Source organism: Pseudophryne corroboree, chromosome 2 (genome assembly GCF_028390025.1).
Source record: "Pseudophryne corroboree isolate aPseCor3 chromosome 2, aPseCor3.hap2, whole genome shotgun sequence".
NCBI lineage: Eukaryota > Metazoa > Chordata > Amphibia > Anura > Myobatrachidae > Pseudophryne > Pseudophryne corroboree.
The window spans coordinates 574,138,762-574,151,747 of NC_086445.1; the positions used below are offsets into that span (position 1 = coordinate 574,138,762).

The 12,986-nt window shown below is 36.9% G+C and overlaps 1 protein-coding gene across 2 annotated transcripts in view; it reads right to left on the reverse strand.

Annotated features, from left to right (window-relative positions):
• The window catches only part of KIAA0319L (KIAA0319 like), a 295,721-nt gene that overhangs the window by 44,853 nt on the left and 237,882 nt on the right, over positions 1 to 12,986 (reverse strand). For both annotated transcript variants that reach the window (XM_063954443.1, XM_063954442.1), the window contains exons 14-15: positions 2,463 to 2,611; positions 1,218 to 1,369 (exon numbers count right to left, since the gene is read on the reverse strand). In XM_063954443.1, coding sequence (XP_063810513.1) covers positions 1,218 to 1,369; positions 2,463 to 2,611 — 301 coding nt within the window. The remainder of the gene's footprint in view (positions 1 to 1,217; positions 1,370 to 2,462; positions 2,612 to 12,986) is intronic.

Below are 12,986 nucleotides of genomic sequence, written 5' to 3' on the forward strand. Positions count from 1 at the left end.
GTTGCCACCTCATCCGAAAATCAATCAACTTGTCACCTTTTCCAACATCCACACAGTAAATCTCCTTCAGGCTTCACCTGACATATTCAGAAAACCAATAAAACAATGGCGAGACAGCGTGACCAAACACTTCTGTGTGTAAGTACAGATTGTACTTCAGCACTTTACAAATAAATCTTGTCGGCTACAGTAAAAGCAGAAACCTATAGCAGTGTATATCTGCACTAATGCTCTGGATACACTGACAAAAGGATGCAATAACATTTTATATGCAATTACTTGTAATAAAGATATGTGCAACACGATCTACAGAATTCTAAAAGAAAGCTTTGTCAGTTTTACATTATGACCATACTGACATAGATGTTCTTTAATCTTTTACCTTTGTTTCTACATTTGTGTGTAATTATACATACAACAAAAAGGTACAATGTCTTAACACAGTTAATATAGATAAATCAGGAGATTGTGTAATTTAGCTTGTATATTGTAGATCTGTGATAAACAATCAACCATGTGTTGCTACTTCTCTTCATGTGGGGTTATTCAGAGTTGTTAGCAAACCCAAAAAGCACACTAAATGGACAAAACCACTTTGCACTGCAGGTGGGGCAGATGTAACGTGCACATAGAGTTAGATTTGGGTGGGGTGTTTTCAAACTGAAACATACATTGCAATGTAAAAATAAAGCAGCCAGTATTTACCCTGCACAGAAACAATATGACCCACCCAAATCTAAATTTATCTGCATATATTACATCTGTCACACCTGCAGTGCAACATGGTTTTGCCCAATTGCTAACTTTTTTTGGTTTGCTTACTCTGAATAACCCCCCCCCCCCATAAGCATAAAAGCTCCAGACCAATCAGATATTGAGGCTTCATATATCAGTACTTGCTAAGAAGAGCATATCTGAACTACAGATAAATAGAATTTGAAGGCAGATAAGAACCACTTGGCCCATCTAGTCTGCCCATGTACGCACACGCCTATACACTAGGTTTCATTTTTGTCTGGAGCCTATTAACCTTATAGTATATTTTTGGAGTGTGGGAGGAAACCCAGGCAAACACAGGGGAATATACTGTACAAACGCCACACAGGTAGGGCCATGGTGGAAATCAAAACCATGACTGCAGTGCTCAGTACTACCCAACTGACTACATTATTCTAATAAATATCAAAAAAGCCCCTTACACCCTGGACCTTGCTTACCCCTGCTGCTGGGCTCCGCTCATCCCGCTCCCATTGGTAGCTGACAATTCCCTTATCATCCAAGGATTTTGTACCATCCAGTTCTGCTGTGTTGGTTGGAAGAGTAATAACAACATTTCCTGAAATCTTTGCAACAGGTGACTCATTGATTTCTGTGTCAGGGAGAGAAAAAAATAAAAAATAAAAAAAAAAATTCAGGAGTTTTCTGTTTTTTGTTTTTTTTTGGCTAAAACGCACAACTGCCCCGTCAGTAATTCTCTATTGTCAATATATAAATGGTCACTATTCTTTAGCATCAACTATAAGAGGGTGGTTCAGCAAGTAAGGCAACAAGACCTCTCACATGTGTAATGTTCTCTATTTCAATGTAATTTCCCGCCAAAGCAGGTAGACCACTGCTTCCACTCATGGCCATTAGACTGCGTCTCACATCAGTCATACTGTCCCAACATTAGTTGTATGATGGTGGGGCTTGCGGAAATACTGTCAAATATTGAGGTGCATAGTGTGATCAGCAGCTGAAATTCATCGCCAATGGTGCGAATGTCATGTCACAGAAACAAATATGGGTTTTGTGAACTGCCTTTGATAACAGCAGGACAGATGTTTAAGACTAGCAGCGATCCCTCCGGCCAAGCACGCCCACTACAGGCTGTGCACCTAACCCAAACCTGTTCCTGTGATATGATGTTATCACCGTACATCTTGACAAGTTGTCACTGGGAGTTCAAGGGAAGCATAACCCAACACTGCATGGCCACTCCCCCATAGTACTGGGGCCCACAAAACGTCCTGCCCGTGCCTACAATCTTTTACCACTTACAAACTTTTCTGAACAGAAAATCTTAATTGCACAATAAGGCAGATGACTGTACATACCTCAGAGACAAACTATTCTGTCTTCACATATTTATGTAATAAAATGATGGCTTTATTCGAAGCCATAAATTAACAATTAACAGCAGGAAAAAAAATATCTGCAAGTGATGCTTGTAACCTCTGCAGTTCTGTTTACAGCATGGATGAATAAGCGGTTTTATTTTGTTTAACTTACAGTTCATTTAATGCCATGTTCTATCTCAGGACGTGTATATTTATTATTTTAAGTACCATAAAGCATCAACACTATTTCTCACGTTTAAGTGTAATTAATCATACAGCATGTGTTCCATTGAAGTTTAAATATTTTTTTTACATGCTAATAAGAACCAAGTTAATTCTATGTCTCGTCTGCTGAGCACTCACCTTCCTTCACAATTACGCTGACTGTCATCTGATCCCGCAAGTTTCTCTCATCCTGAACGGTCAGCGTGAACTCGTACTCCCCAACCTGCAGGCCAGTAACTGTAGCAATGCTACTATTGGCATTCTCAATCTTAACTCCATCGGGCCCCCTAAATGAATAGTTCAGAACTTATTACATATATTTACACAATCAGTTTCGAAGGATCAGATCACAAGCCGTCTAATTTTATGTTCGAAAGATTTTCTTAAACAGCAGTAATAAAAAAATTTTTTTCTGATATATCAGAATTCCAAGCAGCAATTCGTTATAAGGCAAAGCCAGTCGCTGTAAAAGTCACTGATTACAATCCCCATGTATACAGCAAAATCAGGATTGTTTATGAGATATATACAATACTGTGCAAAAGTGTTGGGCAGGTGTGGAAAAAATGCCAGAGATCTAAATCAAATCAATATTTAATGTGACCATTATTTGCTTTCAAAACAGCATCAAGTCTTTTAGGCACATTTGCACAGTTTTTAAAGGAACTCGGCAGGGAGGTTGTTCCAAACATCTTGGAGAACTAACCACAGATCTTCTGTGGATGTAGGCTTGCTCAAATCCTTCGGTCTCTTTATATAATCCCAGACATACTCGATGATATTGAGATCAGGGCTCTGTGGGGGTCGTAGCATCACTTCCAGTACTTCTTGTTCTTCTTTACGCTGAAGATAGTTCTTAATGAAATTGGCTGATCAGATGCCTCCCTGATGGTATTGCATTATGGATACGTACCTGCCTGTATTTCTCAGCATTATGGACACCACTAACCCTAATCAAATCCACAACTCCATTTGCTGAAATGCAGCCCCAATCTTGCAAGGACTCTCCACCATGCTTCACTGTTGCTTGCAGACCGTCATTATTGTACCACACTCCAGCTCTTCGGCAAACAAACTGCCTTCTGTTACAGCCAAATATTTCAACGTTTGAATCATCAGGCCAGAGCACCTGCTGCCATTTTTATGCACCCCAGTTCCTATGTTTTCATGCATAGTTGAGCCGCTTGGCCTCCCACATCGATGGTATGGCTTTTTTGGCTGCAATTCTTCCACGAAGACCACTTCTGGCCAGGCTTCTCCGAACAGTAGATGAGTGTACCTGGGTCCCACTGGTTTCTGCCAGTTCTGAGCTGATGGCACTGCTGAACATCTTCTTTGAAGGGAAGTAACCATGCGGAGTCTTTCACCTGATGCACTAAGTTTCCTTGGCCAACAACTGCGACTACGGTACTCAACGTTGCCCATTTCTTTGTGCTTTAATGCTGAGAAATACAGGCATCTGATTGGCTCCAAATGTATTCTGCAGAAGGACAACCCCAAACATACAGCCAATGTTATTAAGAACTATCTTCAGTGTAAAGAACAAGGAGTCCTAGAAGTGACTCACAGAGCCCTGATCTCATCATCATCGAACCTATCTGGGATTAAATGGAGACAGAAGGATTTGAGCAAGCCTTGTCGAATACTGTGACTGAGGCAACCTGCTGAAGGCCTAACAGTTATGTGTGTGCACTACGGGATAGTACGTATATTATGTATACACCCCTTAATCACAGTAGCAAAAGGTTCTCATATTCACTAGTATAATATGAAAGCATAACAGAATCCATTTTGATTCTAGCTAGATGATATAGCAAATTCATCTTGAACTTTATACACACCCTGAGAGAAAAACAACTTTGTTGGCTGAGTATTGTTTCCAACTACGCACTTTCTAAAAGCTCATAGAGTACAGATGTAATTCTTTTTAGTATTCTTGACAATTGTCCCAATATTGCATAACTCTATTGCCTAACATTGTATTCCTGAGGTATGAAATCATATGGGAGGAATATACAAAAGGGGCGTAACTGTGTATTATATAAAACTCATTGTTGATACGTGTAGGTTGTTGTTAAATGATTTGACACAGGACGAGAGAATGCTACCTCTCCCCTGTATACGGGCATGGCCCTTTGAATAAATAATAATTGATTTTTATAAATCCATTTTCAATTCATTCTTTTACCTAACAACCCAAACAGCAACAAGATGGTTAATTTAGTTAATCCAGAAGAATTCAACAGATGGGGGCTCGTCCGGAAAAAAAAACCAAAAAAAACAGATGGGGGCTATGTCCTTGGAACTATAGATCTCGATCTCTTCATCAAATTCTCAAAGGGGTGTGCCAGCCAGCCAGCAGCTGATGATGGAAGGAACATCCCAAGTCATTACAGCACTGGTAAGTATAGAATACCATGGTATGTGCTGTATTCCAGTACATGCTGTTTCTATACCTGCCAGCTGTCTGTGTGATTGTATTTTTTATAATATGAGAATAGGAGTAGAGATATTGATAAGACTAGTAAAATAACTCAGGGACCTGTTTGTTGTTGCTTGTTTGTAAAATTAATACCAAAATTATGTCCAAATCGGTTGAAGGACCAAGTAACTCGGAAATGATGATTGACAGATGCTGTTGCATGTAAATAAGAATACCAAAATGAATTCAAAGATTTGAGCAAAGAAACAGTGACCTGTGTTTTTCACTCTATGAATGATTGCGTGAATAAGTGCTTTGGACCAAGAGTCAAATAAAGTAAAAAGCACATAGACCACCTCCCCTTGTTAGTCAGCTACATACGTGTAAGAAGGGTACTTTAAATAAATAGAGTGAACAACCCGAGGTTATAGGGATTATATGTAATTGAGTGTAATAATATATTGCAATACTGAGCTACTAAGAGCTGCTGGTTGTTTTAAGCATAACATGGCATGTTGCTTTGTGATAGTAGTCTGTGATAAGAGGATCTACTGCAGCTTCCCAGTTGACAGACGTGTCGCGTGTGTGAAAAATTGCAGGGATTGCAATTTTTTTCCAGCGTATGGGAAGGGCAGGGAGGATTAACTCTAAGTGTGCATATCATGTATGGAAGAAATATTCCATAGAAGCACAAATTTTGTATAGTACTGTGACAAAGGGTACAGTATATGTTTTGCATTTCAATCATGCTGTATAATATTGGCCTGATCAACCAATACTAAGCGTATTTTGAAATCGGCAAAACTGTTGAAATCTGCAAGAAATTGAAGTTTGCAAACTGTATTTAAATTTTTTGTGTTATGGGTTTGTGTGTGGAACATAATGTTCAGTTAAGTATATTCTCAGATCTGTGTCTAATAGAAACCTTCTGTCTGTGATTGGCATGGTTACAAGTTTTGAAATAAAGTTTATATATATATATATATATTTGTGAACGGAGGAAACAAAAGTTGATGTCCGTGTTCAAATGGCTTTTGGCAGATCTGTAGTTATAAAAAAATATGTGTTTATCTAATGTTACTATCTAACTATGAAGTGAAGTTTCCATATGGTATTGTTTAATACGCAAATATTCTTTAATGCAATATATTGTGAGAAGGTCTGCCAGCAGAAAAAGAAAAAAAAAAGAAAAACCCCTTCAGTTTCCAATGCTGTGAAGCACAGAGAGCACGGAGAGCTGTAACAGTGCAGAAACGTGCCCCCTCCTTTCCAGCAGCAGTGTAAGCCATGACGCAGTAAAGAAAAAAAAAAGTGTTCAGTGAGCTTTGATTTTTTTCATCTAATAAGATGGATCATAATAAGCATAAATCAGTGGTTTCCAATTTTTTTTTAATCATGTGGCCCTAGAATATCAGAATTTTTTTTCACAGCACCCCTAGAAAAAAAAAAATGTATTATTGAGAAATGTAAAAATAGATATTACATTAAGTAGATGGCGTTTATATGTCATCCTTAGAGTCAGTTGTGTGATGAGGGACAATATTTGCTTCTGTTTGGCCACATATTTTATGACTGGCAGCCACCAGCACTGGATAATTTGAATTGGTCCTGTATCACCAACCCAGGGCACCCCTGCAAGTGTCCTAGGCACCCCAGGGAGCTACGGTACACAGTTTGGGAACCTCTGCATAAGCAATACTCTAGAAATGTTTGTTATACAAACTATCTACTCTAGTTTTAATATAAAAACTAATATCTTCACCAGATAACCTGTAGAAAATGCTGCCAATTTCTTTCTACAGCATAACTGTAATCAGAAAAAAAAATAAAAATAAAAATCCCAGCAACAGATATGGGCTAGAGATGCGCTAACAGCGTTAAAGCTAACAGATTTGCATCTGGCAGACAGTCAAGAAGACAACGCCCTCTCTCTGATGGGCTAGACGGGAAAAAAAAAAGAGTTTTCGAAGCAGCAGCTAAAATCATAGGGAAAGATAAAGGAATACGTATTCTTTAATGTATATGCTGTAAATCAAACATTGCGACAAGCAATTAATCACTACGATTCCAGTATTAACATACTTTTAGACAATTCTTCAAAGTTATTTGGAAGAAACCTAATGTAAAAGTTACAGTGTAAAATATACTACATCACGGATGAGGTACTTCTAAAGATTCCAGGAAGAATAAAGTAGGAACAGATTAAGTTGGATGCATAGCATATCTATATATCACTTACCCTGGGTTCGTGAGGTAAAAAAATATGCTTGCTAAAATCCATCTCATTGTATAGGCATCGATATAATACGTTGCAAAAGTTCTTAGTGGACTGCACAATATGCAGTGATGAACCAGGTTCCGTAGCCAGGAAGTGTGGGGATATGATTGTATAGAATAGTTATACAGAAAATAGGAGCGTTGTTAAGTTTGTAAGTGATTTTTCAGTGAATATGTATATGTGCCAAGACATTCCATAGGATGGACACAGTCCAAGAAAAGTTTGCTTGGAAGCACATAATTGGTGTGCATGAGAAACGTACAGTTTGTGTGGACTGGCCAGTCTGAATGATATGTTGAAATAAGTAAAGAAATGTAACCAGTATGTGGATGATATACCTTTGTGCTATAAATTATTTGAAGTATTGGTGTCAGATACTAAACAGTTGTGTTTTTTTTTACAGAAAAGACCACAAGGTGTCGCAAGACAAAAGTCAACGGTGTGCTGACATAGTTAACTACCTAGATCATTATTTGGCGCTAGGCCAAAGATAGTTAAAACCCTTAGAGGGTGGAGCCTTGGTATACATTTATTGATAGATAGATATGTATGACCAGATGATAAATCTCTAGATACAGTAATTTTTTTTTTGGAAATGCTATATGCATACATTCAAGTTCACAACCAAAGAAATTATAGAAGGTAATACAATATTACACTTTATCATGAATAAGACATTATGGATACACAGTCAGAGCCAAACCATCCACTTATGTATAAGCAAGAACAAAAGAAAAAAAAAAATATGTTTAATACTGAGTATATAGGTTTAATACTGAGGTTAAGCAGTAGATTTTATATGATGTGTACATTTTACCTCTGACAGTATACAACTTAGATATAATATAGCAATAGTGTAGCTTACGGAAGGATTTCAGATTTAAAGATATATCCCTTCATTCAATAGGGGATATATGAACCAACAGGGAAATTGTAACAAATGATTTGTTCCATGAAAAATGTGTTTATTAGGACACATAAACTCACTGACATACTACATACATAAAGTGCATGGGTGAATCTGGACCAGTTAAAGTGACCGTGCAATAGATGTAAATCTCTCACCATATAATGGGATTGCGGTGGGCTAGCTTAAAGAAGCAACAAGAGTCCGAGGCTGAAAATAGCCTAGGCACCACCGCAGATGGTTTATTCAGCGTATCAGTCCTTTTACTTGCTTCACTGACCCTCGTCACCCGATTCCCCTGTCCAAGAACCTATCCTGGTAGGGTTTCCTCTGGTGGCACAGTGATGCCCAGCTCAGAGTGTTTCCTGCTGATGATTCACAGGATCCACCACAACTTAGATACAGCTGCATACTTGTCTTCCTCACCCCCAAAAGTGGGGAGTATAAGGAATATAATGTGGATGAGTAAGACAATTATAATGATTACATCGCATTTTACATTGCATTTAAAGGAATTGAAAAAAACAAACAAACTGATTAACAGGAGAATCATTTCTTGAGCATCCATAGGGGATAATGGGATGGTGAATTAGTGAATTAGTATTATTAATAATAACGTGTTGTTGCCAATTTTCATTAAAGGGAAATTTTCATGAGTTATGCAAATCTAAAGGGTAATTAACATGAAATAGATTCACAAGCTTTCTATGGTCGGATGAAGTTTAATGGAGAAGTGTACATTGTGTTTTGGCATGGGACCAAAATAACAAATTATGTGATAATAAGAGGGATCGTGATGGTGATAAAGAAAGCTATAGCATGTTTACTGCAGATGGTTGGGTTGATTAAAAACAACATTGTTTTAATACAACATAGTTTAATAAAAATAAAAAAAAAGGAACTATAGTATGTGTAACAGGTGTTAAGGGGTTATTTGAGAAATGAATAATAAGGCCAGAGGTGTGAGCTATTGTTTCAAAAGACAGTAAAGTTTCTTTACTGATAGAAAGAGTTTATAGGAGTTTGAAAAATATTTTGTGTTTAATATGTGTAATGTTGAGAATAAAAAGTCATAATGTGACAAGGAAAGTTTAAAGAATTAAGCATTATTAATCTACAAAAGAGACAGGAAAGGCAGAATTTGAATCATGGCATGGTCCAATCGTTGGTTCAATAGTGGTAGAATTACACCTAAGCCTCTGCTTTGTCTCTCTTCTATATCATTTTTTTTGTTATTCTTTTTGGAATCCAGCAAAGATATGTTATCCAGCAAAGATATATTATCCAGAGACTGATTCAAAACTACAAAATGATTTGACGATTCAAATGTGTCACACAAATTATTTAAACAGTTACAAGAATATCAAAAGCTGCAAGAACCTTGGAAAGATATTTAACCAACACGAAAACACACAGTCCGGCACAGGACAATCACTAAAGAGAGTGAAGACGGTGTTATGGTGAGAAGTTGCTTATGTTTTGATTCCATTACAGATCGCATAGGATGGTCCTTGGCAAGTACCGCTGACTACTGATACAGCCGTTGCAAAGGCTGCAGAAGAAGGACACCTAGATCCATGAGCTTGCAATGAAATGAAAAGGTCAGAGACCAGAGCTTAAAGGAACCTAACACTAAAAAAAACTATTGTATGGAGATACAATACAGAGACTGTTACTACTGTTACTACCACAGAGTTGTATTTGAATGAACCCTTCAATCAAGATAGAGATGATTCTGATCATTGATAATAGACTATGTGCTTATAAGCTAATATCCTACAGAACTTTTAACATTTCTGAAAGTATACGGGAGCGACGTTATTTATAACAGCATTAGGACTTAATTTATTTATTTTTCTTTGAAGAGAGAGCGAGCAAACGTGTGGTGTAGGTATGAGTACTCATCCATTATTGTGGATGGGAATTATTTCAATAAGACCCTTCCTTCCTCTTTTCTTTTCTAAGCAGGAAATCCAGAGGGATTTATGACTGGTGTAACGAACACACACTTTGAAAAACGTGGTTGTGAGTATTATACTCCACTTGAAGACAGATGTATAGATTAATGCATGGATAATTTAAATAATTTAGGATATTATTCTGAGGAGTATCCAGTCCAGCAATACCATTAATTGTTGGAAAGATTTTAAGTACTGCAGCTATATAAATTGTATTGCTAATCATTATTTAAGACTATTATAATTGTTAGATATGTATACATAGACACTAGCAGGCCAAAGTTCTCTATGCAATTTACATTTGATGTGATTACCAAAACTTTATAGAGTCGTGACTCGTGATAATAGTGAAACACGGTACATGTGTATAGATACAACAGTATCTCAAGAAATAACCACTGGTGATAATATTAGCTACACATATCGGGTGTATTTCAGTTAGTGGAAATAAAATAGGTCAATAATACAGAAAAAAAAAAAAATGATCTTATGTAGATAGAAAAGGTTGATTTAAGGGAATGTGAAAGGATTGTTACAATATACTAACTTAAGGTTTCTAGATGTGCTAGATATAATGAGTTAGGTATATAAATAGTAATGGTTACATAGGATGTTCATTAAAGTTTATGATTTAATAAATGTATTTTACCAGGAGTAGATTCAAAGGTTAAAAGAAGATATCATACATAACGGGGAATGGTAGTTGTCACCATGTCCTTAGGATATGATATATAATTGTTTACCTATTAATTCTAAAAATGTTTGTTATTTAAGAAGATTGATTTAGCAATTTTATACAAAAACATATAATAACTTGAGAAAAGTTTTCTTGCAGGATGAACTATTCCTAAAAAGAGTAATTGACTCAGTAATCAGGAAACATGTTCCTGCCACCAGAGTATCAATAAAACCTCGAAGTGGTAAAGGTGGCTAATAAGTTCTCCTATGGCTAATGAAGCCGTATGATTAATCAACTGGAAGTTGACGTTTTTTTTCATTTAAATTATTGATAACATGATTGAACTTTATGATAGGATATTCCAGAACTGTGGACATTTATGATGATTCCAGGACATTGGACATGAACTATTACGATACCATATTGTTCTACATTTTTAATACCACAAATTGGAGGATATTGTTGATTTCCGGAAACAGCACTTTGAGCTCACTGCTGTGCTTATCTGACCAAAGACATTACGGATCCTGATACGTGTATTGCCAAGTATATAAAGGAGGTCCATGATATAAAAGAACTTTAACCAAGGCATTATGATATGGACTGGAAAAGATAAATGTTTAAATCCTAGTATTCAATCTTCAGGATTAGGAAAATGTTTTTTAAGTACATTGTATGTGATTGTATGTGATGATGTATTCTGTGATGAGGCTTATTCTTTGGTAACCCCGATGTGATTATAGACATTCATTTGATGTTCACCGCATACAGGTGCGGTCTATGTTGTATTTAGAAGGCTACTGTCAGACGCAGAATAGCAATACTACATGAAATGATTATTAGCGAACTATACGTTCCCAGAAATTCTCCTGAGATGACAGGGCACATGGATAATGTCCCTGATCAAAGGGTGGAGCTGTCGAATACTGTGACTGAGGCAACCTGCTGAAGGCCTAACAGTTATGTGTGTGCACTACGGGATAGTACGTATATTATGTATACACGCAATAATCACAGGGCATTCAATAAGCAAAGGGTTCTCATATTCACTAGTATAATATGAAAGCATAACAGAATCCATTTTGATTCTAGCTAGATGATATAGCAAATTCATCTTGAACTTTATACACACCCTGAGAGAAAAACAACTTTGTTGGCTGAGTATTGTTTCCAACTACGCACTTTCTAAAAGCTCATAGAGTACAGATGTAATTCCTAATATGGACACAGTTGAAGCTCACGAGTATCTTTTTAGTATTCTTGACAATTGTCCCAATATTGCATAACTCTATTGCCTAACATTGTATTCCTGAGGTATGAAATCATATGGGAGGAATATACAAAAGGGGCGTAACTGTGTATTATATAAAACTCATTGTTGATACGTGTAGGTTGTTGTTAAATGATTTGACACAGGACGAGAGAATGCTACCTCTCCCCTGTATACGGGCGTGGCCCTTTGAATAAATAATAATTGATTTTTATAAATCCATTTTCAATTCATTCTTTTACCTAACAACCCAAACAGCAACAAGATGGTTAATTTAGTTAATCCAGAAGAATTCAACACCTACATCCAGAGAAGATCTGTGGTTAGTTCTCCAAGATGTTTGGAACAAACTCTTTGCAGAATTCATTCAAAAACGATGTGCAAGTGTACCTAGAAGAATTGATGCTGTTTTGAAGGCAATGGGTGTTCACACCAAATATTGATTTTAGATTTCTCTTCTGTTTATTCACGTTGCACTTTGTTAATTAATAAAAATAAGTTATTAACACTTCTATTTTTGAAAGTATTCTTACTTTGCAGCATTTTTTACACACCTGCCTAAAACTTTTGCACAGTACTGTATATATAAGACATTATGCAGAGTTGGCTGGACACATGCTCATCCTAAACTGTGTGCATGGAACAAATCTGCGTATTTGCCCATACACAGAGGTACACCGCTATAATTAGGTGCAAAACATCTGGAAGCAGTCATAGTTACACTCACATCCAGGTCTGCATATGCTGTAGATCAGTTGACATAGCCTCTCTGAAAATTGCTTACGTGAAAGTGTCTCACTACAGCACACTTGCGTATGTTCTTTTATAGGTGTAGAATGTAGTGAGTACGACTCTGGATCATCCATATTTGCATGTGCGCAGTGTCTGAGCATGCGCAGTACAGAAACACGCAAGATGCTCCACAAACAGGTACATTCAACTATAGTCTGGGGCATAGGTTGTCAAACTCAGTCCTCAGGACCCCAAACAGTCAATGATTACCGTGCAACCCAGCAGCTACACAGGTGTATTTATTACTCTAAGGCACATTTTAAAAGATCCACAGATTGAACTAATTATTTTACTTTTTGATAACCTGTGGTCTATGGTGTTTTTGATGGGATCCGGTCTGAAGATTGACAGTGTCT